The sequence below is a fragment of the Bombina bombina genome, chromosome 1, assembly GCF_027579735.1.
Source record: "Bombina bombina isolate aBomBom1 chromosome 1, aBomBom1.pri, whole genome shotgun sequence".
Taxonomy (NCBI): domain Eukaryota; kingdom Metazoa; phylum Chordata; class Amphibia; order Anura; family Bombinatoridae; genus Bombina; species Bombina bombina.
Window position 1 is genome coordinate 1107124608 of NC_069499.1, and position 27918 is coordinate 1107152525.

The following is a 27918-nucleotide window of genomic DNA, read 5'->3' on the forward strand; positions in this document are numbered from 1 at the left end:
TCGGCCATCAGTGGCTTAGTGTATGGAGGTAATCAGACTTATGGTAGCGGCAATGGACATAGTTCCTTTTGCCCGCCTACACCTCAGACCACTGCAACTATGCATGCTCGATCAGTGGAATGGGGATTATGCATATTTATCTCCTCAAATACATCTGGATCAGGAGACCAGAGATTCTCTTCTCTGGTGGTTGTCTCAGGACCACCTGTCTCAGGGAATGTGTTTCCGCAGGCCAGTGTGGATCATAGTAACGACAGATGCCATCTTGCTGGGCTGGGGTGCAGTCTGGAACTCCCTGAAAGCACAGGGCTTATGGTCTCGGGAGGAAACTCTCCTCCCGGTAAACATTCTAGAACTGAGAGCAATATTCAATGCGCTTCAGGCGTGGCCTCAGCTAGCTGCTGCCAAATTCATCAGATTCCAGTCGGACAACATCACGACTGTAGCTTATATCAATCATCAAGGAGGAACACTGAGTTCTCTAGCGATGTTGGAGGTAACCAAAATAATCCGATGGGCGGAGACTCACTCTTGCCATCTTTCAGCAATCCATATCCCAGGGGTAGAGAACTGGGAGGCGGATTTCCTAAGTCGCCAGACTTTTCATCCTGGGGAGTGGGAGCTCCATCCGGAAGTATTTGCCCAGCTGACTCAGCTATGGGGCACACCAGAATTGGATCTGATGGCGTCCCGTCAGAACGCCAAACTTCCTTGTTACGGGTCCAGGTCCCGGGATCCCCAGGCAGTACTGATAAATGCTTTAGCAGTGCCCTGGTCCTTCAACCTGGCCTATGTATTTCCACCGTTTCCTCTCCTTCCACGTCTGGTTGCCAGAATCGAGCAGGAGAGAGCTTCAGTGATTTTGATAGCACCTGCGTGGCCACACAGGACTTGGTATGCAGACCTAGTGGACATGTCATCTGTTCCACTGTGGACTCTGCCGATGAGGCAGGACCTTCTAATCCAAGGTCCATTCAAGCATCCGAATCTAATTTCTCTGCGTCGGACTGCTTGGAGATTGAACGCCTGATTTTATCAAAGCGTGGTTTCTCTGAGTCGGTCATTGATACCCTGATTCAGGCTAGAAAGCCTGTCACCAGGAAAATTTTTCATAAGATATGGGAAAATATCTTTATTGGTGTGAATCCAAGGGTTACTCATGGAGTAAGATTAGGATTCCTAGGATATTGTCTTTTCTCCAAGAAGGATTGGAGAAGGGATTATTAGCTAGCTCCTTAAAAGGACAGATATCTCCTTTGTCTATTCTTTTACACAAGCGTCTGGCAGATGTCCCAGACGTTCAGGCGTTTAGTCAGGCTTTAGTCAGAATCAAGCCTGTATTTAAACCCGTTGCTCCACCATGGAGCCTAAACTTAGTTCTTCAAGGGGTTCCGTTTGAAACTATGCATTCCATAGATATTAAGCTTCTAACTTGGAAAGTTCTGTTTTCAGTAGCTATCTCTTCGGCGCGAAGAGTTTCTGAGTTATTTGCTTTACAGTGTGACTCACCTTATCTTGTTTTCCATGCAGATAAGGTGGTTTTGCATACCAAACCTGGATTCCTTCCTAAGGTTGTTTCTAATAGGAATATCAATCAGGAAATTGTTGTTCCTTCACTGTGTCCTAATCCTTCTTCAAAGAAGGAACGTCTGTTGCACAATCTTGATGTGGTTTGTGCTTTAAAGTTCTACTTACAAGCAACTAACGATTTCCGTCAAACATCTTCATTGTTTGTCGTTTATTCTGGTAAGCGGAGAGGTCAAAAGGTTACGGCTACCTCTCTTTCTTTTTGGCAAAATTTTACAAATTCGATACTTTTGCTTCTTTGGAGGCTATTTTTGGGAGACAGGTTCTACAAGCAGTGGTACCTTCCGTTTAAGGTACCTGTCTTGTCCCTCCCTTCATCCTTGTCCTAAAGCTTTGGTATTGGTATCCCACAAGTATGGATGAATCCGTGGACTCGATATATCTTGCAAGAGAAAACAGAATTTATGCTTACCTGATAAATTTCTTTCTCTTGCGATGTATCGAGTCCACGGCCCGCCCTGTCTGTTTAAGACAGGTAGTATATTTTTATTTTCAAAAAACTTCAGTCACCTCTGCACCCTATAGTTTCTCCTTTTTCTTCCTAGCCTTCGGTTGAATGACTGGGGGGGGGGGTGAAGCTAAGGGAGGAGCTATATAGACAGCTCTGCTGTGGGTGCTCTCTTTGCCACTTCCTGTTAGGAAGGAGAATATCCCACAAGTATGGATGAATCCGTGGACTCGATACATCGCAAGAGAAAGAAATTTATCAGGTAAGCATGAATTCAGTTTTTTAACAACATATTTGGTGTTTAATATCCCTTTTAAACAACTTTTCAATTTACTTACAGTATATTATCAATTTTGCTTTATTCTCTTGGTACTCTTTATGGAAGGAACAGCAGTGCACTACTGGGAGCTAGTTGAGCACATTGGTAAGCCAATGATGAGGTATATATGTGCATCCACCAATTACCAGCTACCGCCCTGCTTCTAAGCATACATGGGTATGCTTTTCAAGAAATCCTTCCAATGGAATCAAGCAAATTGGATAACAGAAGAAAATTGGAAAGTTAATAAATGGTATGCTCTATCTGAATCATGAAGAAACATTTTTGGGTTTTATGTTCCTTTTTAAATTGCATGTTTTAAGAGCTATTAGTATTATTATTATTTTTATCCACTAAACCTATAGGGATTTGCTATACCAGAACAGTCTAGGTATTCATAGCTTGAAAAACATGTTGTAATCACCATGTGCCTGGCTTGATTTGGTGTGGGCAGAGGCTAATCTGAGGTTAAACGTGCAGCTTATTTGTTTCATTGTCCTAATTACAAGCTCAGGATAACCTCACGGAGGTGAACTACAGGCAAAGCAGACAAAATAGTTAATGTACATTGCCTCTTTTATGGCTAAACAATGATTTGTAACTGTTAAGAACCCATTGATGCAACACACTGCATAACAGTACTGTGAAGGACTCCGGATACCTTGACTGGGTATCTCCGCCAAAAAGACCTTCTTCAACCCTGGAGCCTGTAGCTGTAGTGCTGGCAAATATTAGCAAGTAGCCCACCCTAATAACCAGACAGTATTAAGGTGAAACAAGAACTGTTTTATTCACGCAAACCTATCATGTAGGTCGAGATTTTGGAGTGATCCCGAGGGAGTGGCGGTCTAAAAAGCGTCATGATACGTGGCTGGGGACCGGAGCGACAGGGTGGTAAAGGTACCTGGGCGTAGTCCATAAAGGAGATTGGCAAAACCCCACAGTTCCGTAGTGAGCTTCCCCTTTGTAATCACCCCAGCCCATGCCCCTTCAAGTGCATTGTAAGTCCCCAAAAGAGCGGAGTCCTGGAGCAATGGGCTTCCGGAGCGACCTAGGTTAAAGTTCAGCATGTATCTCTGGTGCTCGCAGCCGGTGAGTAGTTCATAAGATCCTGTCTGGAGCCGGTTAAAGTGGAAAGAGGGTAAAGCAGGGTAGCAATCAACTTTCAGTGCAAAGTTCAGTCACTGCAACACAAAGATGAAATCTTGCAGCCCAGTATCCATGCCAGTCTCAGCCCCCGATGGCAGGGCAGAGGGGAAAACGAGAACCTTAGACCACCGGATCACCCCTCTAGGATGGTGTATGCCACTGGTCCATGACAAGTACTTTGTATTTATCAAGGCTAGTATTGTATCTTCATTATGTGATAGAAAATGTGCAGTGTTCTTCTTTTTTTTTTTTTTTTCCTTTAAAAAAGAGAGCTTTCATGGAAGTAAGTTACAGGGAAATTCACTTTTCTAACCAAATATCGTCAACACATAAAATGTTTTTGTTTCTTTACCATACATTTGAATTACATCATTTATGCCCTAGTTTTTGCTGAAAATGCACATACCATACCTTCTAAAAGAGAATCTTATACCCACTTTCCTATGTAAACTATAATAAACACTGCCATCATTATATTCTGCAAGTGATTAGATTTGCAGTTGCTTTAGTCTAGTGAGTAAAGCTCTAATTGATCACACCTTTCCAGGGAAGTTAGCTCAAAATACTAAAGCAGTGTACTTTGTATTGTTGGAATTTGTAGTTATTGACAGTCTTTGCAATACTATCAGAGTTATTAGTTATTTCAAAATGTATAAGACTATGGAAAAGGGTAGTAAACATAGAATAGATAAGGGAAATAACTAGCTTAGTTGATTGGGAAGACCTATGCCTTGACAATACCTAAGAAGATGCATTTGCTTACTGGGACTGGAAGCTCTGTAGTTTTCAGAACTAAAAATAGCTGATGAGGGGGCAGAGCCAGCAGCCATTAACAGTAGACGTGTATTAGACAGCTCCGGAGCCCAAGTACTTTAAAATCCGATTTTCCTAAGGCTAATTAGTTCCACCAACTACCCCAAGCAGCAGAACGTCCCTTACCCACCACTCGAGACCACTAAGATACCGGCCTGAACTGCCTGGGACTGCCAACAGATGACTGTCCGGTGCTGATCCTGAGCACGGATTACATTGCGCAGCTGGTACAGGCCCAACAAGTGACTTAGCCGCTTCACTAACGCTCAAGAGGGTCGGAGCTCCGCTCCGGAGCCTGTGTGTACTTTCTTATTTGCGGCGGAAGCCTGTGAAGAGGAGTTCCAGGGTGTCAGCTCCAGCTAACTAGCGGCGGTGTTTGCAATAGAGCCTGATTGATTCTGGCCTAGGAGGAGTTACTAGCCGCGCGGCTGTCAGCAGTCCTAGAGGCATCCACCCTGACAGAACATCTTCTGCCTTTCACGGAGCAGTCATCCAGCGGTAACAGCAAGGAGGGCACCACTGAGGACGATCTGTAGTCCCTCTGAGGAGAAGGGGTTACCGCCATGTGGCTCGGGTAAGTGCGCAGTGTCCGCCATAAGCACACTCAGTGTAAAACGGGCCTAGCTTAAATCAGGGCCAACACATGCATTTTATCTTGGGCTGGGCTGCCCTGTACCTTAAGCTTAATCATGGTACATAGCCACAGACCAATAAGGGTCTTAACTGTTTTCCAAATTAAGAGGTTATCAATAAGTTGGATAACGCACTCCTTCGATGAGGCCTGTCCTGGGATAGTGGTTATGGATAAGATTACCTCAAAAAGACCTCCCGGGACCAATTAGCAGTACAGAGAGGCTTACACAGACCTTTACTCACTATATTGCCCTGCTGGGAACCAACTAACTAACGGCTCTAGTTATTTCATTTCACTGTGCCACTCACCCTATATCAACACATGGCCTGCAGTTAGGGGCTACATTTAACCAGGGTCAATTACTTTAAGTACTGTAAATATTGGACTGCTTTGGCAGCCATAAGCAACTCAGCCCTTTGTATCCCCCTGAGCTATAACCTCCTGGTGTGGCCTAGTAAAGTACAGGGACCTTTGACCAGATTTATGTAAGAGAACCTGCTGAGGTCATGCATTAGATCAGCGGTAATCGCATAAAGCTTCAATCTACCTCGAATGATGAGCTGGATACTGAACTATCAATGTCTAATATTGCTAAATTACTCAACAACGTTACCAAAGTCTCTGTATCCAGCAACCTTATAGAACTTAACATTAAAATTCTACAACGGTGGTATCTCACCCCTACTAGAATCAATAAATTGTTCCCTTCGATCTCAAATAAATGCTGGCGGTGTGGTGAGGAAAGAGGGTCTATGCTACACATTTGGTGGACTTGTAGATTATTGAGGCCAATATGGGTAGCAGTAGTTAAGGCGACTAACACAATGACTGAACTGACCTTAGAACCAGACCCCAGAATTTGGTTATTAAATGTAGTTCCTAATAAAATCCCAACGTATAAGAAAAAGTTGATTTTTATTGCTAGTAATAGCCTCAAAAAACTGATAGCAAGAAACTGGAAGTCTCAGGTAACGTTAAACATAGCCACATGGTATAACCAATTTCAATTCATCCTATCCCTAGAAGAATACGCTTATATGAGGAATGGTAGAAGCGAGGTATTTATACAAATGAAAGTTATGTGGGAAACTTTTATTACCAATACCTAGAATGTGAACAGAGAGAGATACAAAGCAAAGAGATAGCATTGTGGGCGAACTTGAATGGGTGCTAAAGATCAAAAACAAAAGTGAATAGCAACTCGTGGAACCTGGTTAATTATTTGTTGTTGTGTTAAATGTTTTATTTCTCATACTGTTTGACTTCTGCTTGGATGATTTGTTTTAAACTGTATACTTTACCCTTTGTATCGCAATGCAGAAATTACAATAAAAAACATTGTTTAAAAAAAAAGCTTCAATCTACCTCCTGTGCTGTTGGGGACTGGTGAGACAACTGTGTTACATCTTTGGGACTCACACGGGGTGTGCCAACCTCTATTGTACTCATTTACTTCCTGTTTCAAAACGTCCTTATTGAACACATTATGGCAGACTAAAAAAATAGCTGAAGCCCCTCTCCCTGCCGGTGTGAACTAACTGTGGTCACCCCCAGAGTGCTCCTTTTTAGTTTTCAATTGCACCTTCTTATATAAAGTACGTGGAGTACTAAATCCGCGCTCAGACCTACGAAATGTCGCAGCAAGCGAAGAAAAAACAAACCTAATCAGTCATCTAAGCACACGGTCAGGGACCACTTGTTGCCTATTAGAGATCCTAATCCAGGCCTATCAGATGATGAGCGATCACTATCCCCTACTCCTTCTGAAGAGAGGCCCAACCTGAGATATTCTCCACCTTCACGTTCGCAAGGTGATATAATCACAATAGATTCTTTGAAGCAACTGTTGGACAAAGTCAGTCCTTTGCAAAAAGATTTGATAAACTCGAGAGGTCTCTTGATGAGCTGCGCAAGGACATCACTACTGTCAATGAATGTATAGATATCATCGAAAGAAAACAAGAGGACCAATTGGTGGACAACACAAACTGGGTGAGCTACACTCAAAACTTGGCTGATCAAGTATCTTCCTTGGAAGCAAAATTTGCTGATCTTGAAGACCGCTCTAGGCGGAACAACGTAAGGATCAGGGGCATCCCTGAGTCTATCGCCCCCCCAAGACCTTAAAAAGTAAGCTCAGGCTTTATTCCAAGCTATCCTGGGGTCTCCCGGAGGAGAGGAAGCTAGAATTGACCGCATACGCAGAGCGGCTAGACCTAAAAACCTTCCCATGGATAAACCTCAAGACACAATAGCTCGACTACATTACTACACTTACAAAGATAAGATTCCTCGAGCAACCTTGAGGCAGCCTCACCTTTCGGATCATTTCAAAGACGTGATGCTCTACCCAGACCTATCATCACATACGCTACAGCAATGGAGATCCTTTAATTAAGTCACCAAAACGCTGAGACTCAACCAGATCCGCTACCGATGGGGTATCCTCACAAAACTGATAATCTCCAAGGATGGAACGCAGCACACTGCCCTCTCTCCCAGACAAGCCCAGGATTTACTGCAGGGATGGCATCTACCTTTGGGAGATGAAGAAGATCCGAACAGGCCTCCGTGCCCAGGTACCCCACTAAGGGCAGGAGCCCCAGATTGGAACCCAAATAGGCAAGATCCTGTTCGATGATGCAATCCTCTCACTTAACCTTGGAACACTCTGTAGGTCCTATTATAGGCCCTAAGCTGACTTTACTTTTCAGCCCCTCTTCTTTCAGGATGGGTTTGCTTGTCGATTCCTGCTCCAGTGGATGGTCAGTAAAGTAGAACAGAGACATTTGTTTTTTTTCATGTGCTATGGGCTTGTCTCTATGTTTATATGCCTGTTGTTCCTGACTTATTTCATGTAAGTTTTGTTCCTGTTGAGTTATTGATAATGTAACAGCTGATTCTTCTTCACAGGAAACTAAAGACCCCCTAGTTTAAGACCCAGCCCCACCCTTATCTATGCCATTTCTATTTAACTGGCCCTATTTGCACCCCCAGATACCATGCTTTGACACACTACTAACATCAAAAAATAAATAAATAAAAAATAATAAAAAAAATAAATAAAACATAATTTATGCTTACCTGATAAATTCCTTTCTCCTGTAGTGTAGTCAGTCCACGGGTCATCCATTACTTATGGGATTATATCTCCTCCCTAACAGGAAGTGCAAGAGGATCACCCAAGCAGGGCTGCTATATAGCTCCTCCCCTCTACGTCATACCCAGTCATTCGACCGAAACCAAACGAGAAAGGAGAAACTATAGGGTGCAGTGGTGACTGGAGTTTAATTTAAAAATTTAGACCTGCCGTAAACACAGGGCGGGCCGTGGACTGACTACACTACAGGAGAAAGGAATTTATCAGGTAAGCATAAATTATGTTTTCTCCTGTTAAGTGTAGTCAGTCCACGGGTCATCCATTACTTATGGGATACCAATACCAAAGCTAAAAGTACACGGATGACGGGAGGGACAGGCAGGATCTTTACACGGAAGGAACCACTGCCTGTAGAACCTTTCTCCCAAAAACAGCCTCCGAAGAAGCAAAAGTGTCAAATTTGTAAAATTTCGAAAAGGTGTGAAGTGAAGACCAAGTTGCAGCCTTGCAAATCTGTTCAACAGGGGCCTCATTTTTAAAGGCCCAAGTGGAAGCCACAGCTCTAGTAGAATGAGCTGTAATTCTTTCAGGAGGCTGCTGTCCAGCAGTCTCATAGGCTAAACGTATTATGCTACGAAGCCAGAAAGAGAGAGAGGTAGCCGAAGCTTTTTGACCTCTCCTCTGTCCAGAATAAACGACAAACAGGGAAGAAGTTTGGCGAAAATCTTTAGTTGCCTGCAAATAAAATTTCAGGGCACGGACCACGTCCAGATTATGCAAAAGTCGTTCCTTCTTTGAAGAAGGATTAGGGCACAATGATGGAACAACAATCTCTTGATTGATATTCCTGTTAGTGACTACCTTAGGTAAGAACCCAGGTTTAGTACGCAGAACTACCTTGTCTGAATGAAAAATCAGATAAGGAGAATCACAATGTAAGGCCGATAACTCAGAGACTCTTCGAGCCGAGGAAATAGCCATTAAAAACAGAACTTTCCGACTTTTCAGATGTTGTAATATTTTTTTTCTCTTGGCAGGGGAGGAGAACCCCCCTACATTCCAAGATAGTAAGTTAAGTAATTTTTTCATTTCTATTAATGTGAGTTTTTATAGCCCCATCCAAAGAGAGGGGGAAAGGAAAAGGAGGGAAGAAAAAAAAAAAAAAAAACACAAAAACAAACAGACAGTAGAACATGTCGGTGCCGAGCAGGCCAACTAATGTACAAAGAAAGAACATCGCTATTCTCATAGTTAATTCTGACTTTTCTTATTTTCCTAGAAAATGTTTAACCTCCTCCACTGTAGTTAATGTATAAATGTTATTGTCAGTAAAGATTTTGATTTTTGCCGGGTAGATCATAGTGGCTTTATGACCTGCGTTGATCAGTTGCGTGCACCAAGGGGCCATCAGTCTCCTTCTATTTAGTGTTTCCGCAGAAAAGTCTTGAAATAAGTATATACGTTCTTTATTGACCTCTACTATGCTTTTTTTCCTATAGTATGCCAAGATTTTCTGCTTATCCTGAAAATTTAGGAGTTTTGCCAGAACTGGTCTTTTATATTTAGAGGTGTCATCTTTCTTTACTCCCAGTCTGTGTACCCTCTCAACTGCTATCTCTGTATTATCTGATGGCATACCTAATAGTCCTGGTAATGTAATTTTCATAAAGGTCATTAGATCAGCAAATTCTGAAGTCTCTGGGAGACCCACTATTCTCAAGTTGTTTCTACGCGACCTATCCTCTAGGTCGTCCAGTCGTGCTTGCAGTGTGTCAATATTCTTAGTGTGTATCTCTACAAGGGTCTGTTGAGTGTGTTGTCGGTCCTCTATATCAGAGATCCTGTTCTCTATTTCCCCTAATCTGCTTGAAATTTGTTTAAGTTCGTTTGTCAAAGTCATTAATTCTGTCTTAACTTCTCCAAATTGTGGTAGGAAAAGATCAGAGATTTGTTTTACTAGGATATTAGTGTCTATGATAGTGTTGGAGGTTGGTGTAATATCTATTGTAGCTGATTCTAAGCTTCCTATACTTGACCTGGGTTTCCTATCTTTTGTTTTGGGTGGCATTGTGCCTATATCAGTTCTACTAATTCCTAAGAATTTGTCCATAAAAGAGAGATTGGTATGAGAGAGAGTAATAAAGACTGTAGTGGCAACGTGTACTTAAATAACTCTTTAAGGGTGTAATAGGTGAATCTCCACTATCTTCCAAAAAAGTGAACTGCCAGACCTTGGCAAATCTCAAAGAGCACAAAAAAAAAAAAAAAAAAAACAGATATTGCTTTCCTGCAGGAAACACATTTGAGTATGCAGGAAATAGAGAAACTAAAAATGGGCTGGATTGGAGATGTCTATGCGACTCCGGCAGTTAAAAGAAAGAGAGGAGTGGCATGTATTTTTAGTAAGAATCTAGAGTTCCAGTTAATTTCGCAACAGAGAGATGTAGAGGGAAGGTATATTATTTTAGAAATAGAGATTAATAAATGACGCTATACCTTATGTAATCTCTATGCACCAAATGAATGCCGACCAGATTTTTGGGATAAACTTTATGCAAAATTAATCAAATCAGTGGACTCCCAAATAATTATTGGTGGAGATTTCAATAGTGTATGTGTCCCCCAGCTGGACAGACTAAGATCAAGTGGCTCTTATAGGTCTAAGAAGGAGGCCAGGGTCCTAAAATCCTTTATGAAAGGTCTTGGACTCAGGGATGTTTGGAGAATACAACATCCGGATGAGAAAATGTTTACATGTGAGTCCAAGACCTTCCATACATTCTCAAGGAAAGATATGTTTTTGGCCTCTGAAAAACTCTTACAATTGGAAATTATAACAGATATAAAAAGTATAGTCCTATCGGCTCATGCGATTATCTCTTTGTCTGTCCAGCTGGGGAATAACAGAGAAAATCTATGTGGCAAATTTTTTTTCCCTTCATTTCTGTACTCTAACATTTATTTTAGGAACTGGCTTACCCAAAAATGGAGGGATTATGCTCTGCTAAATAAAGATTATCTCGTTAAGACTGAAATATATTGGGAAGCTGCGAAGGCCTTTCTCAGGGGTGAGATAAAGGCCTTTATGGTCAAAAGGAAAAGAAAGATAAAAGCTAGAGACCTTCAATTAACGAATACCTTGAAAAATAAATTTAGAAAATATATTGACAATCCGAGTAGAGAAAATTGGATCATTTATCAGGAGGCAAAGAAAGAAAGAGAGATATTTTTAATACAAAATCAGTTACAAACAGAACTCAAAAACAAAGCCTTATTTGGTGCATTTTCTCCAAAAACGGCAAAAATGCTTGCGACCATTTCAAAAAGCAAAAGGAAAAGTAATTATATTGGCTCAATACTATCTGATGGCCAAAAATACAACACCCCAAAGGACATTAATAGACAATTTTACTTATTCTTCCAAAAACTGTACACTTCTACTGAAGCCAATCAGGAGACGAAAAATAGGTTTTGGAATAGCATTAAGATGCCAAAAATTTCAGCAGCACAGCTGAGTACAATAAATAAGGAGATCACAATGGGGGAGGTTTCAAAAGCTATTATAGAACTAACCCTAGGGAAGGCCCCAGGCCCTGATCAACTTCCCAGTGAGTTTTATAAAATACTCGCAGAAGAGATTGCTCCTATATTGACTAAACTGTTTAATAACTACTTTCTACTGCATGTCAAACCCTCACAAACCTTTACAGCGTCTAATATTACTCTCATTCTAAAGAAGGATAAAGACCCTAACTCACTCGATGCATATAGACCAATCTCCCTCCTCAATAACGATTATAAAATACTAGCAAACATATTAGCGTCCCGTCTCAAAAAGATCATAGGTGATGTCATTCACCCAGATCAAACCGGTTTTTTACCGGGGAGAACAGCACAAAAAAATATAAGAAAGGCTATGATGCTGATTGAATATGTATTAGAATCCCATAGGACAGGGTCAGATACAAAGCAAGATTTTGCTCTTCTGACAGTTGATGCGGAAAAAGCTTTTGACTCTGTCCTATGGGATCACTTATTCACAACGCTAACTAATTTTGGCTTTTCAGGGCACTTTTTCACATATATCTCCTTAATATATCAGAACCCCATCTCTTGTCTTAGCATAAATAATATCCTATCCCCCCCTATAACGTTATCGAAAGGAACGAGACAGGGGTGTCCCCTTTCACCCTTGTTATTTGATCTGGCTATAGAACCTTTAGCTATAAAGAGTAGAGAAATATTAGAGGGCATTAAGATAAAACAACATAAGATGGTTCTATCCCTCTATGCGGATGATATTCTATTCTATATAAGGAACTCTGCGAAAAATATTCCAATCTTAGTGGATCTACTAGCGGAATTTAGCAATTTTACTGGCTACAGAGTAAATATAGCCAAATCAGAGATTTTGTGGATAATTAAGAATAGAAATAGTCTCTTAGAAAATACTTTCAAATTAACCGATAATTTTATCAAATACTTAGGAATTAACATCTCCAGAAATCCACAGGAATGGTATGGCATAAATTTTACTCCTATATGGAGGAAGTGTCTCTCTGAGATGCAGAAATGGAGTAGGTTACCACTGTCTCTATCAGCAAGGATTGCGTTAATAAAAATGCGAACTCTCCCAAAAGTTTTATTTGTTATCCAGAATGTCCCTGTATTTATACGGAAGATGGATATTAAAAAATTCAATACAGGCTGCTCCCACTTTTTATGGGCTTCTAAAAAACCACGGATTGCATTAGCCAGACTGATGCATCCAAAAGAAATGGGTGGTTTTGCCTTCCCGAATCTGGTAAAATATAATTTGGCCTGTCTTGCCAGAATAGCACTGGACTGGCTAACTGAAGCAAACTATGTTACCAGCTTAGAGATTGAGGAGAAGATAGTATCCCCCTACTCATTGAAAGCAATACTACATATATCTCACTATTCAACGATTCAAAATTCTATATTAAAATTTACAATTAACAATATAATTCTAGCCTGGCTCAAAATCTGTAAACATTTAGAGATAAGGCACACTCTATCCAAATACCTACCCATCAGAGGAAATCCTGATTTTGAAAGCGGATGTTCAACCTCTGCCTTTATGAAATGGTCAGCAAATAATCTGATTTTCTTACGGCAACTGATAGATCCACTCTCTAATCATATGAAATCATTTGAAACTCTGACTAGAGAATTTAATTTAGATAGGAAATCATTTTTTGCCTATCTCCAAATAAGGCATTTTTTCTATAAGCAAGGGAGTCTGGAGAGTGATATATGGTCATTAGGACCATTAGACGCAGTCATAAATCGGTTCTCCACTGGAAATCATTCTATTTCCTACATTTATCAATTACTTGTATCTAAAGATGCAGAGGCAAGAATAAATAGTCTCTTAGGTTTATGGAGACAAGATTTTCCTGAAATAGATAGAGAATATTTTCAAAAGAGCTTTAACAAGGTCAGGAAGTTTTCAAGTAACATGGCGATAAGAGAATCACATCTAAAGCTTCTAAACAGGGCATATCTCACTCCCACTAGGCTTGCCAGGTGGAAGGGGAATATGGCCTGTCATAGATGTAGATTCCCTTATGCTGACCTTTTTCATATGTTTTGTGCCTGTCCAAAAATAACTAAGGTATGGAAACAGGTGGAATTTTGGCTGAATAAATTTCTACCGGTCAGCATAACACTTAAACCATTATATATATTTTTTCTGGTACAAGATCAGGTCCAAAACAAACCTCTAATCAACACGGTAATTCTATTAGTGAGACAGATGATTTTAGGAATGTGGAAGGACAAAAATGTTCCAACTATAGCTGCGGTTATCGGTAAGATTCGTTATCAGATGCTCTTGGAACAGCAAGACCCACAAATATTTGAGGAAAATAAAGTAAAAAATTATCTAACTAAATGGGATAAGGTTATTTTAGACCAAACCGAGGAAGTGCAACGACAAATATTAACCCACTTTCGCAGGTCATCAGATCTGTTAGAACTAATACTCTCAGATAGATACCCTGAATCCTGGAGACAATTTCTATCTTGAGATGGATGGGAGTGGGGAGGGGGGGTGAGGACTGGGAGAGGATTAGTTGATTTTTTTAAATTAAAAAAAAAAAATTTTTTTTTTTTTTTTTCTCTTCCTTTCTTTCTTTTTGTGTTTGTTTGTATGTCTGCTGTTTGTGTGTGTGTTTTTTTGTTTTTTTTTTTCTCTTTTTTTTTTTTTTTTATGTTGTTCATTGAAGAAAAGATAATGAATAAAGGACTAGGAAGGAAAAGGAAAGGGGCAAAAAGATAAGAAAAGAAATCCATGTAGGGAGGGAATTAAGGTATCCTTGAGTTATTGAAGAAGACATAGGACTTTTTTTTGAAGATTAAGTATTTGGTTAATTGGATGGAGTATAACTCAATAGAAAAGGCTTATGTTATGATGTCATTAGCTAAAAATTGTTTATTTCAAAACCTTATGTATGCATTTTTTGTGATGTAAAATATCTGTCTTGTATTGCCAATTTGCCTTTCTCACCCCACCTATTTTTTTTTTTTTTCTGTACCCCCTCATGGATTTCATCAATAAATATATATATGAAAAAAAACAAAAAAAAAAACAGAACTTTCCAAGATAACAGCTTGATATCAATGGAATGAAGGGGTTCAAACGGAACACCCTGTAAAACGTTAAGAACTAAGTTTAAGCTCCACGGCGGAGCAACAGTTTTAAACACAGGCTTAATCCTGGCCAAAGCCTGACAAAAAGCCTGAACGTCTGGAACTTCTGACAGACGCTTGTGTAAAAGGATGGACAGAGCTGAGATCTGTCCCTTTAACGAACTAGCAGATAAACCCTTTTCTAAACCTTCTTGTAGAAAAGACAATATCCTAGGAATCCTAACCTTACTCCATGAGTAACTCTTGGATTCGCACCAATGCAAGTATTTACGCCATATTTTATGGTAAATTTTCCTGGTAACAGGTTTCCTAGCCTGTATTAAGGTATCAATCACTGACTCCGAGAATCCACGCTTTGATAGAATCAAGCGTTCAATCTCCATGCAGTCAGCCTCAGAGAAATTAGATTTGGATGTTTGAAAGGACCCTGAATCAGAAGGTCCTGTCTCAGAGGCAGAGACCATGGTGGACAGGACGACATGTCCACTAGATCTGCATACCAGGTCCTGCGTGGCCACGCAGGCGCTATTAGAATCACTGATGCTCTCTCCTGTTTGATCCTGGTAATCAATCGAGGAAGCATCGGGAAGGGTGGAAACACATAAGCCATGTTGAAGACCCAAGGTGCTGTCAGAGCATCTATCAGTACCGCTCCCGGGTCCCTGGACCTGGATCCGTAACAAGGAAGCTTGGCGTTCTGGCGAGACGCCATGAGATCCAGATCTGGTTTGCCCCAACGCCGAAGCAGTTGGGCAAATACCTCCGGATGAAGTTCCCACTCCCCCGGATGAAAAGTCTGGCGACTTAGGAAATCCGCCTCCCAGTTCTCCACGCCTGGGATGTGGATCGCTGACAGGTGGCAAGAGTGAGACTCTGCCCAGCGAATTATCTTTGAGACTTCCATCATCGCTAGGGAACTCCTTGTCCCTCCCTGATGGTTGATGTAAGCCACAGTCGTGATGTTGTCCGACTGGAACCTGATGAACCTCAGAGTTGCTAACTGAGGCCAAGCCAGAAGAGTATTGAAAACCGCTCTCAATTCCAGAATGTTTATTGGAAGGAGTTTCTCCTCCTGAGTCCATGATCCCTGAGCCTTCAGGGAATTCCAGACAGCGCCCCAACCTAGCAGGCTGGCGTCTGTTGTTACAATCGTCCAATCTGGCCTGCTGAAGGGCATCCCCCTGGACAGATGTGGCCGAGAAAGCCACCATAGAAGAGAATCTCTGGTCTCTTGATCCAGATTCAGCATAGGGGACAAATCTGAGTAATCCCCATTCCACTGACTTAGCATGCATAATTGCAGTGGTCTGAGATGCAGGCGTGCAAAAGGTACTATGTCCATTGTCGCTACCATTAAGCCGATTACCTCCATGCATTGAGCCACTGACGGGTGTTGAATGGAATGAAGGACACGGCAAGCATTTAGAAGTTTTGTTAACCTGTCCTCTGTCAGGTAAATTTTCATTTCTACAGAATCTATAAGAGTCCCCAAGAAGGGAACTCTTGTGAGTGGCAATAGAGAACTCTTTTCTACGTTCACCTTCCACCCATGCGACCTTAGAAATGCCAGAACTAACTCTGTATGAGACTTGGCAGTTTGGAAACTTGACGCTTGTATCAGAATGTCGTCTAGGTACGGAGCTACCGATATTCCTCGCGGTCTTAGTACCGCCAGAAGAGAGCCCAGAACCTTTGTAAAGATTCTTGGAGCCGTAGCTAACCCGAAGGGAAGAGCTACAAACTGGTAATGCCTGTTTAGGAAGGCAAACCTTAGGTACCGATAATGATCTTTGTGAATCGGTATGTGAAGGTAGGCATCCTTTAAATCCACTGTGGTCATGTACTGACCCTTTTGGATCATAGGTAAGATTGTCCGAATAGTTTCCATTTTGAACGATGGAACTCTTAGGAATTTGTTTAGGATCTTTAAGTCCAAGATTGGTCTGAAGGTTCCCTCTTTTTTGGGAACCACAAACAGATTTGAGAAAAACCCTTGTCCTTGTTCCGACCGCGGAACTGGGTGGATCACTCCCATTATTAAAAGGTCTTGTACACAGCGTAGAAACGCCTCTTTCTTTATCTGGTTTGCTGACAACCTTGAAAGATGAAATCTCCCTTTTGGAGGAGAAGCTTTGAAGTCCAGAAGATATCCCTGAGATATGATCTCTAACGCCCAGGGATCCTGGACATCTCTTGCCCAAGCCTGGGCGAAGAGAGAAAGTCTGCCCCCCACTAGATCCGTTTGCGGATCGGGGGCCCTCACTTCATGCTGTCTTAGGGGCGGCAGCAGGCTTTCTGGCCTGCTTGCCCTTGTTCCAGGACTGGTTATGCTTCCAGCCCTGTCTGTAGCGAGCAACAGTTCCTTCCTGTTTTGGAGCGGAGGAAGTTGATGCTGCTCCTGCCTTGAAGTTACGAAAGGCACGAAAATTAGACTTGGTTTGGCTCTGTCTTGAGGCAGGGCATGGCCCTTACCTCCAGTAATGTCAGCGATAATTTCTTTCAAACCGGGCCCGAATAATGTTTGCCCTTTGAAAGGTATGTTAAGCAATTTAGATTTAGAAGTCACATCGGCTGACCAGGATTTAAGCCACAGCGCTCTGCGCGCCTGAATGGCGAATCCGGAGTTCTTAGCCGTAAGCTTAGTTAAGTGTACTACAGCATCAGAAATAAATGAATTAGCTAGCTTAAGGACTCTAAGCTTGTCTATAATCTCATCCAATGGAGCTGAGCTAATGGTCTCTTCCAGAGACTCAAACCAGAATGCCGCCGCAGCCGTGACAGGCGCAATGCATGCAAGGGGTTGTAATATAAAACCTTGTTGAACAAACATTTTCTTAAGGTAACTCTCTAACTTTTTATCCATTGGATCTGAAAAAGCACAGCTATCCTCCACCGGGATAGTGGTACGCTTAGCCAGAGTAGAAACTGCTCCCTCCACCTTAGGGACCGTCTGCCATAAGTCCCGTGTGGTGGCGTCTATTGGAAACATTTTTCTAAATATAGGAGGGGGTGAAAAAGGCACACCGGGTCTATCCCACTCCTTGTTAACAATTTCTGTAAGCCTTTTAGGTATAGGAAAAACGTCAGTACACGTCGGTACCGCAAAATATTTATCCAGCCTACATATTTTCTCTGGAATTGCAACCGTGTTACAATCATTCAAAGCCGCTAATACCTCCCCTAGTAATACACGGAGGTTCTCAAGCTTAAATTTAAAATTTGAAATGTCTGAGTCCAGTTTACTTGGATCAGATCCATCACCCACAGAATGAAGCTCTCCGTCCTCATGTTCTGCAAATTGTGACGCAGTATCAGACATGGCTCTATTATTATCAGCGCACTCTGTTCCCACCCCAGAGTGGTCGCGTTTACCCCTAAATTCTGGCAATTTAGATAATACTTCAGTCATAACATTAGCCATGTCTTGCAAAGTGATTTGTAAGGGCCGCCCTGATGTACTTGGCGCCACAATATCACGCACCTCCTGAGCGGGAGACGAAGGTACTGACACGTGAGGAGAGTTAGTCGGCATAACTTCCCCCTCGTTGTCTGGTGAAATTTTCTTTACATGTACAGATTGGCTTTTATTTAAAGTAGCATCAATGCAATTAGTACACAAATTTCTATTGGGCTCCACATTGGCCTTTAAACATATTGCACAAAGAGATTCCTCTGTGTCGGACATGTTTAAACAAACTAGCAATTAGACTAGCAAGCTTGGAAAATACTTTTCAAATAAATTTACAAGCAATATAAAAAACGTTACTGTGCCTTTAAGAAGCACAAAAAACTGTCACAGTTGAAATAACAATGAACCAAATTAGTTATAGCAACCAAATTTTCACAGTAAATGCATTAAGTTAGCAAAGAATTGCACCCACCAGCAAATGGATGATTAACCCCTTAGTACCCAAAAACGGATAACAATTTAATATAAGCGTTTTTATCACAGTCAAAGCACAGTCTCACAGGTCTACTGTGAGTGATTACCTCCCTCAAAACTAGTTTTGGAGACCCCTGGGCTCTGTAGAGACATCCTGGATCATGGAGGAAGAAATAGGAAGACTGTGACTGAATTTTTACTGCGCAATAAAGCGCCAAAATAGGCCCCTCCCACTCATAATACAACAGTGGGGAAGCTCAGTAAACTGATTTTATTCATAAACAAACGACAGCCATGTGGAAAAATAATGCCCATAAAGTTTTATCACCAAGTACCTCAGAGAAAAACGATTAACATGCCAGTAAACGTTTTAAATATAAAATTATGAAATGTTATTAAAAAGCCTGCTGCTAGTCGCTTTCACTGCAGTGGAGGCTCAAATATAAGTTAAATGTATACAGTATTTTCTTAGTGAAGTTCCATTCCCTAGAAATACCTCAGTGTAAACATACATACATATCAGCCTGATACCAGTCACTACTACTGCATTTAAGGCTGCACTTACATTATATCGGTATTAGCAGTATTTTCTCAGTCAATTCCATTCCTTAGAAAATAATATACTGCAACATACCTCCTTGCAGGTGAACCCTGCCCGCTGTCCCCTGTTCTGAAGTTACCTCACTCCTCAGAATGGCCGAGAACAGCAAATGGATCTTAGTTACGACCGCTAAGATCATACACAAACTCAGGTAGATTCTTCTTCTAATGCTGCCTGAGAAAGAACAACACACTCCGGTGCTGTTTAAAATAACAAACTTTTGATTGAAGAAATAAAAACTAAGTATAACAACCACAGTCCTCTCACACGTCCTATCTATTAGTTAGGTGCAAGAGAATGACTGGGTATGACGTAGAGGGGAGGAGCTATATAGCAGCTCTGCTTGGGTGATCCTCTTGCACTTCCTGTTAGGGAGGAGATATAATCCCATAAGTAATGGATGACCCGTGGACTGACTACACTTAACAGGAGAAATGGGTATCTTAATTTTCTCAGTTAATCAGTTCACTAAACCTTTCCCACATGCCCTGGATGCTGCACCCTAGATGTGAAGCAGTACATAATGGGCCACTAACAACTATAGCTGGCTTGCGGGCCTATGTGTTGTATCATTCGCTTCCTGACATCCATTCCGCTGATATACCTACCCTTCTTACTTAGTCACAACTGAAGGGCGCCCACTTGGAAAAGAGTTAATTCCACTGTTACATGTTCTGCACTTATGATTGTATAGATGGCTCAAGATCTGGTTATTATGCCTTTGAATACCTGTATTGTGTTATCCGTATGTGCCTTTCTAGATGTCTTGGGTAATTGCGCCCAGACTGGGAACATGCCAGTTTATTTGTTCTGTTTATTCTTGACTATGCTGTTCGTTCACTGCATTACCTATAGAACTTTTTCTGATTCTGCTATGACTGTCCCTTGCAACCCTACCTACTGTGTCTGGTATGGACTTTGACCTACTTTGCACAATTCATTGCGGTACTTTTCTATGTTTTCTTACCCCCTGACAGACAAGGCTTTCGACCCACCAATAGATCACTACCTGTGGACTATGACAATACCCAGTTTGACTACCCCGATTGTAGAACATGTGACATCCTCTCTCTTTGGTTAAGAGAATACAACTAGTAAAAAAACAAATAGAACAGCTTGAACTGGAAAGGGTGCAGCGTAACCTTTCCTTAATGAAACAGAAATTTTACCATAAAGGTGATAAAGCCGACAGACTATTAGAAAACAAATTAAGACAATGATCCCTCCTAAATAAAATAGCGTACATTTAGAATAAGATAAGCACAGATATTACTCCCCAAATGATATAGGCGAAGCCTTTGTTGACTTCTATAGTCAATTATACCAGATATCAGACAGTGCCTACTCTCGCTACGCCCCTAAAGATGTAATTACTGATTTTTTTTTGGGCTGAATTACAGCTCCTGCGGGTACCTGACAGGTACATAGATTATCTTTCATTGGATATCTCTATTGAGGAGGTTATTACTACTATTAAGGGTCTTAAGCTCCATAAAACTCCGGGCCCGGATGGGTATGGAGCGCTATTCTATAAGAAGTTTGCGATTACCCTCGGCCCTCTCTTGACCAGAGTTTTTAACACGGCAATGGTTTAAGGAAGCTTTCCCAAGGAATTTCTTGAAGCCTCCATTATTACGATCCCTAAGCCGGGAAAAGACCCTACCCTGTGCGAGAGCTACTGTCCACTTTCCCTTATAAATGGGGATGTGAAGATATACGCTAAGATCTTGGCCTTAAGACTTAACAGAGTCCTCACATGTTTGTTTCATCCGGATCAGGTGGGATTTACTCCCAGACGCCAGGGTTCGGACAATACTAGAAGACTTTTCTAAACATCTTATCTGGGGCAGCGTCGCTCGGGATCCCATTGGTAACCCTGTCATTAGATGCGGAAAAGGCATTCGACAGGGTCCGATGGGATTACATGACGGAGGTGCTTCTGGCTTTTCATTTCCCTGACAAATTAATTTCTGAGGTTACTAAGCTATACTCTGGCCCTTTGGCTAGGGTACGTGGATTAGGGTTTGTCTCTAGGATATTTGACATCAAGAATGGCACTAGGCAGGGGTGCCCCCTGTCGCCTCTACTATTTGCTCTGATGATTGACCCTCTGGCGTGCAAGCTTAGGTCGTGCCCGAATGTACAAGGCCTCGTGTTATATGACACCCTCCATTCTTTAGCTATTTTCGCTGACGATCTGACTGTGTTTCTTTCGGAACCAGAGGACTCACTGCTAGAACTATTTAAGCTATTGGGTGAGTTCGCACCCGTGTCTTAATATAAATTAAACTATGATAAGACAGAGGCGTATGCATTGGGTCTCCCCACGGATAGACTGGAGGCCTTGAGGGAACAATTCTCCTTTACGTGGTCTATAGACAGTTTGAAACACTTAGGTATAGAACTCTCACATGATCCAAAGATACCTATTGCTAAGAACTAAGAGCCTCTTCTTCAGGATTTCAGCAAGATAACCGCAAGGTGGTCTGAGATGTAGGTGTCTTGGATGGGCAGAGTCATGGCCCTGAAGATGATGCTGCTCCCTAGGCTAACATATGTCTTCCGCTGCTTGCCAGTGGCGGTCCCTGCCTACCTCATTAACCATTTCCAGTCTGTGTTTACTAAATTCGTCTGGAGGGTCGGCCTCCCAGACTTTCACTTCTCCAGTTGCAAAAACCCAAGACGTGTGGCGGTATTTCAGCCCCCAACGTAGCCTTATATTATAAGGCGGCTATGCTGTCTCTTATTGCTGCCTGGGGAGCCCAGACCAAAAACTCGCGTTGGTTCCAGATAGAGCAGACTACACTGCCGGCTGGAGTGGCACTGGCTGACTTGATTTGGATTCCAGATCATGCAGATGTCCTTAAAGGAATTCATAGCACCATTATAAAGACATGTCTGAGATGCTGGTGAATGCTCCGCTCCCACAAGTCGGTTGCTCCGCACCCGTCGCCAATTCATTCAGTGAGATCCTTACTGCAGTGTTTGCCTAATTCGAGACCTAAAAAATGGGAAACCTTAGAGATCAAATGTGTTTCGGACCTCTACAGGGGCGATGCTCTTATGTTACAGCCAGACAACTTTCCAACTAATTACTTCCCTAGAGACGTACAATTCGAGTATCTTAGGTTGACTTCATTGCTCCTTTCATGGGGATTCCCTAAGTTGTGCTCCCGGATTCTCACACAGTGGGAGAGAAGATGGATGACGGGCAGACCAATTAAGGGTTCACTCTCCTTTCACTACAAACTTCTTCTTGACTCTCCCCACTTTGTCAAACCGGGCACCGTGGTGGACTGGGAGAGAGACCTGCGAGTGGTTCGTCGGGATGCGGTGTGGCAGCAAGCCCTTCAGGATGTGATACTAGCAGTTCGTTGCTCGAATCTCTTTGAACTCTACTTTAAAATATTACTGCAATGGCATTGGGTCCCAACCAGGTTGCATAGGGTGTTCCCCCTTTGGCAAGCAGACTGCTGGAGGGGGTGTGAACAGAGAGGCACTCGCCTACATGTGTGGTGGAGCTGCCCCTAGATTGAGCACTTTCTGAGCACAAGTGGCGGATTTGTTACTTCATTTACAGTTAGTACAGTATCTGACTGGGGACATTGCATTCTTCTACCTAGGACTCCAAATATTGACGAAACCTGCCAGAATCCTATGCGTCATCATCCTCCTAGCTGCTAAACTAGCCATAGTAAGGCAATGGGCCAGGGACTCCCCTATGACTGACATTAGTTCTGGACATTCTAGCTTACATACAGAGAATGGAAGACTATGCATTGAAAATAGAGGGACATTATGACTTTTACTGCTCAGTTTGGTGCCCCTAGGACGAGTTCCAGAGAAATAACTCACAAACTCACAGTATAGGCCAAGTCGCACATAACACTGATACATGGATCACATCTGTTAGGGAATTATTCTTGACTGGGGACACTTTCTTAACCCCCTCCCTTTTTTCCCCCCCTCCTTCTTCTTTTCTTATATGAAAGCCCTAAGCCTGACAATTAATGATTTGTTTATGCACTATATTTGTTTTTTTATTAATAGTTCCATTAGCGTGTCCTCACTGGTTCAATAAAGACTCTGGTCCCTTGAGTGGATCTGTTTTACATGGAGGACACTATGTATCTATAAGGAAAAAATGAGGTGTCTTGAATTAACATGTTGTGTCAAACTGCCATATGATGATGTATGTATAAGCTGTATTACACTGATCCTTTTCTCAGGACATGAGCAAATTGTAACCTGTTTGATGTGACTGTTCTGTATATGCAATTTTCACCTCAATAAAAATAACAATTAAAAAAAAAAATGGCTGACCCCATAAAGACAAACTATACTTAAAAAAAAGTCAGACTTTTAAATTAACATTATAATACATGTTTGTTTTGGATGAGTGCTACAGTATATAATTATCCATATATTGTACAACCACTAGTCTTGTATTCCTCCCTTTTTAGTGATTGTTTTTTCTCTCTTTTTTTTCAGGCAGATAAACCAAGAGGTTTTTCTCGGGGATTTGAGCCAGAAAGAATTATTGGAGCTACAGATTCCAGTGGGGAGTTAATGTTCTTGATGAAGTGGTAGGTTTTATAAAATTGTATTTTCTCTTTCTATCAGTTTATAGTTAGTATTTGTAAATGGAAAATGATTTTGCTTTTCTCTTATTATCCTGCCAAGTTAAAAAATAAGGTTTTCTAACGTTTCTACTGAAGAGGGGGAGGCCAGACCAGATTTTTTGAATATTCCAATGTCAGAAAATCAGTGCAATTAGTGGACCCAGCTGTGCTCTCATTACATCTCTATAAAGGGCCACTAAACAAAGTAGAATAGCATAATTAATAAATGCATAATAAAGAGACAATGCAAAAGCACTTAGTTTGAATTTCAAATGTTACATTTTCCTTCCTAATGCATCATGTGACAGCCATCAGCCTATCACAAAGTGCATATACATATATTCTGTGAATTTTGCACATGCTAAGTAGAGGTTGGTGTCTCAGACAGTGTGCATATAAAAATACTGTGCATTTAGATAATGGAGGTGAATTGGAAAGTTGTTTAAAGTGAATGTCAATTTTCAGCAATGAGTGCCCGGTTTTTAAAAATACTTTTAAAATCAGGGGCACTTTCATTGATGAAAGTTAACATTGCACCGGATTTATAGAAATACCTTTTACTTCTGCAGAGCCGGATTGACGATCCCCCGCCTTCTTCTTCCTTCTGTACAAACACAGCAATGACGAATCCGGCTTCCTCCAATCACAACCGGGCATCACGAGATGGACGCTCTGGGGGGGAAGCCATGATCGGAGGGAGACGGTTTTGTCATTTCTGACGTCAGTACAGAGGTACTGAGGTTGGGATTGGTGATCCGGCTTTGGAGAAGAAAAATGTAAGTATTTCTACAAATCCGATGCAATGTAAACTATCATCAATGAAAGTGCCCCTGTTTTTAAAAGTATTTTTAAAAACCGGGCACTCATTGCTGAAAATTGACATTCACTTTAAAATTGTGTGCTCTATTCTAATTATTTATGTAAGAACTTACCTGATAAATGTATTTCTTTCTAATGACACGATGAGTCCACGGATAATCTAATTACTATTGGGAATATCACTCCTGCCCAGCAGGAGGCGGCAAAGAGTACCACAGCAAAGCTGTTAAATATCACCTCCCTTCCCTCCAACCCCAGTCTTTCTCTTTGCCTATGTTAGAGCAAGGAAGTGATAAAGATAGGTATTAAAATCTTGCTTGAAGATTCTTTTCTATTATTTTTTTTAAGTAGTGCAAGATTGTGCTGCTTTGTCCTAGGGTGTAGCCATAGTCCATATCAGTCTCTTCAGTAGAGCAGTGGTGGCTTTCAAGCAATGGGAACTTGTGGGACATAATTCTCACTGCGCCTCCCATGTAGTTAATGCTGCCCTAATACTGAAATCCTCAGTAAGATTACTCAGTCTTTATCTCTTTTTCCACAGGTCCATGTGAGGGAGAAGACCTCTCAAACCTAATGAGCTGCCTTGCTGCCTGGCAGATTTATGAGGTAAGTGCTGACTTTATTTTTTCTGGGAAACTCAGGAAAAATTGGGCACTTTATTCACTAAGGGACACATACATTTCTCCTATATATTTGGGGGAACATATAAAGGCAGTATTATTATGGCAGGTACTGGTTTGATGTGGTTTCACTTCTCCCGGCTCGAATTTAAAATATGCCGACCGGTAGGTTAATTTGTTAGACGCTGTTGCACGCCATTTCTGCCTTCACTTCCTGTGACCGGGAGGGTACAATAGGTCGTGTCAGATAGCAGTCTCAGACAGGAAAGTGCATAATAAGACTTAATGCTGCGCTTTTAGGACCGGACAGCTGTTTATTGGGCTGCAAGTCGAGTTCCGGATCTTTTACTGGAGAATACTATCCGGTGTCAGCAGGGCAGGTAGGAACCTCAACAAAGCTAAGCTGAGGTGGTCAATATTACTTGTATAACACTATTTAGTTCCTTACTGCAAAAAATAAAAAAGTTACTTTTTAAAATTTAAAGGGACAGTAACTTTGTGTTTAAATTTTTATCAGAAATGTAATTTTATTTTTTTGGTAATTTGTTCCATTGTAAGTCAGAATGGACCAAGAGGCCCTGCAGAATGTTACTTGTTCTTTATGTTTTGATGCTAGTCTGGAACCACCAATCCCTTTCCGTTCCTCATGTTTTGCGAGAACTTTAAATTATAGGGATAGACTTTTTTCTGAGCCAACATTGTCTAAGGCGGATGCTGTTTAGGAGTCTAATGAAAATGTTCAATATATGCCGCAGCTTTCTCCTCAAGTGTCCAAAATGTTATCACCCACACATGCAGTGCCCTGCGCTTCCTCTCTAACTCCACCTGGAGTTACATTGCAAGACATCGCTTCCCTCATGTCCTCTGCGGTTTCTGATGCGTTGTATGCTTTTCCCATGCTGCAGGGAAAGTGCAAGAGGAAAAGTAAACATTCAGTAAGTGAGGTTACTGGCGCAGTTTTTGCTATTTCGAATGCCTCCTCCCAGAAGCCAGAGGAGGAGGATACTTCGGAATGCATCTGAGGGTGAAATCTCAGATTCAGACAGTGTAATTCCTTCTGCTGATACTAAAGTTGTATCCTTTAGGTTTAAGCTGGAACACCTCCGTCTGTTACTTAAGGAGGTTTTAGCTACACTGGACGACAGCAACACCACAGTCGTAGTTAATCCTAGGAAATCCAATAAGCTAAAAAAATATTTTGATGTATCTTCCATGGTGGAGGTTTTTCCTCTACCAGATCTAGCTACAGAGATCATTGCTAAGGAATGGGAGAGACCAGGTATCCCTTTTTCCCCATCCCCTATATTTAAAAAGATGTTTCCTATAGCAGACTCTATCAAGGAGTCTTGGCAGACAGGTTCCCAATTTCCACTCTGGCTAAGAGGACTACTATTCCCATAGAGGATAGTTGTTCTTTTAAGGATCCTATGGACAAAAAATTAGAGGGGTTACTCAAGAAGATGTATGTACACCAGGGTTTACAATGGCAACCTGCAGTGTGAATTGCTTCCGTCACTAGTGCGGTGGCATACTGGTTTGATTCATTGTCTGATTCTATTAGGACAGACACTCCCCTTGAAGAGATCCAGTATAGGATCAAGGCCCTTAAGTTGGCCAATTCCTTTATTACGGATGCTTCCCTACAGGTTATTAAACTGGGAGCAAAGATTTCTGGTTTTGCTGTGCTGTGTTCTTGTTAAAATCTTGGTCTGCGGATGTGTCATCTAAGTCTAAACTTTTGGCGATAACTTACAAGGGAAAGACCTTGTTTGGACCGGGTTTGACGGAAACAATTTCTGACATTACGGGAGGAAAGTGCAATTTCCTCCCTCAGGATAAGAGAAATAAACAAAAGGGACTTCAAAGTAATTTTCGTTCCTTTCAAAATTTCAAGGGAAATCCTTCCACTCCCTCTTCCAAGCAAGAGCAGTCCAAACCTTCCTGGAGACCCAATCAGTCTTGGAACAAGGGGGAACAGTCCAAAAAGCCTGCTATTGAATCAAAAACAGCATGAAGGGCCTGCCCCCGATCCAGGACCGAATCTTGTGGGGGGCAGACTTTCCTTCTTCACTCCAGGCTTGGGTTCGAGATGTTCAGGATCCCTGGGCGGTGGACATCTTGTCCCAGGGATATAAACTAGAGTTCAAGACATTTCCTCCCAGGGGCAGGTTTCTGCTTTCAAACACCAGACAGAAAGAGAGGCGTTCTTACACTGTGTTCAGGACCTCTCCGACCTGGGAGTGATTGTTCCTGTTCCGATACAGAAACGGGGTTTGGGATTCTATTCCAATCTGTTCGTGGTTCCCAAAAAGGAGGGAACCTTCTGACCAATTTTGGATCTCAAGAGTCTAAACAAATTCCTCAGAGTGCCGTCCTTCAAGATGGAAACTATTCGTTCCATTCTTCCTTTGGTCCAAGTGGGTCAATTTATGACAACGGTGGATTTAAAGGAGGCGATGTCCCCATCCACAGGGACCATCACAAGTTTCTACGGTTTGCATTTCTATACAAACACTTCCAGTTTGTGGCTCTTCCATTCGGCCTTTCCACAGCTCCCAGAATTTTCTCAAAGGTTCTGGGATCTCTGTTGGCGGTGCTCCGATTGCGGGGCATTGCAGTGGCGCCTTATCTGGACGACATTCTGGTTC

The 27918-nt window shown here is 41.8% G+C and overlaps 1 protein-coding gene across 1 annotated transcript in view; it reads left to right on the forward strand.

Annotated features, from left to right (window-relative positions):
• CBX1 (chromobox 1) overlaps positions 1 to 27918 on the forward strand; it is an 84499-nt gene that overhangs the window by 32057 nt on the left and 24524 nt on the right. The window contains exon 4 of the mRNA XM_053697398.1: positions 23701 to 23795. Coding sequence (XP_053553373.1) covers positions 23701 to 23795 — 95 coding nt within the window. The remainder of the gene's footprint in view (positions 1 to 23700; positions 23796 to 27918) is intronic.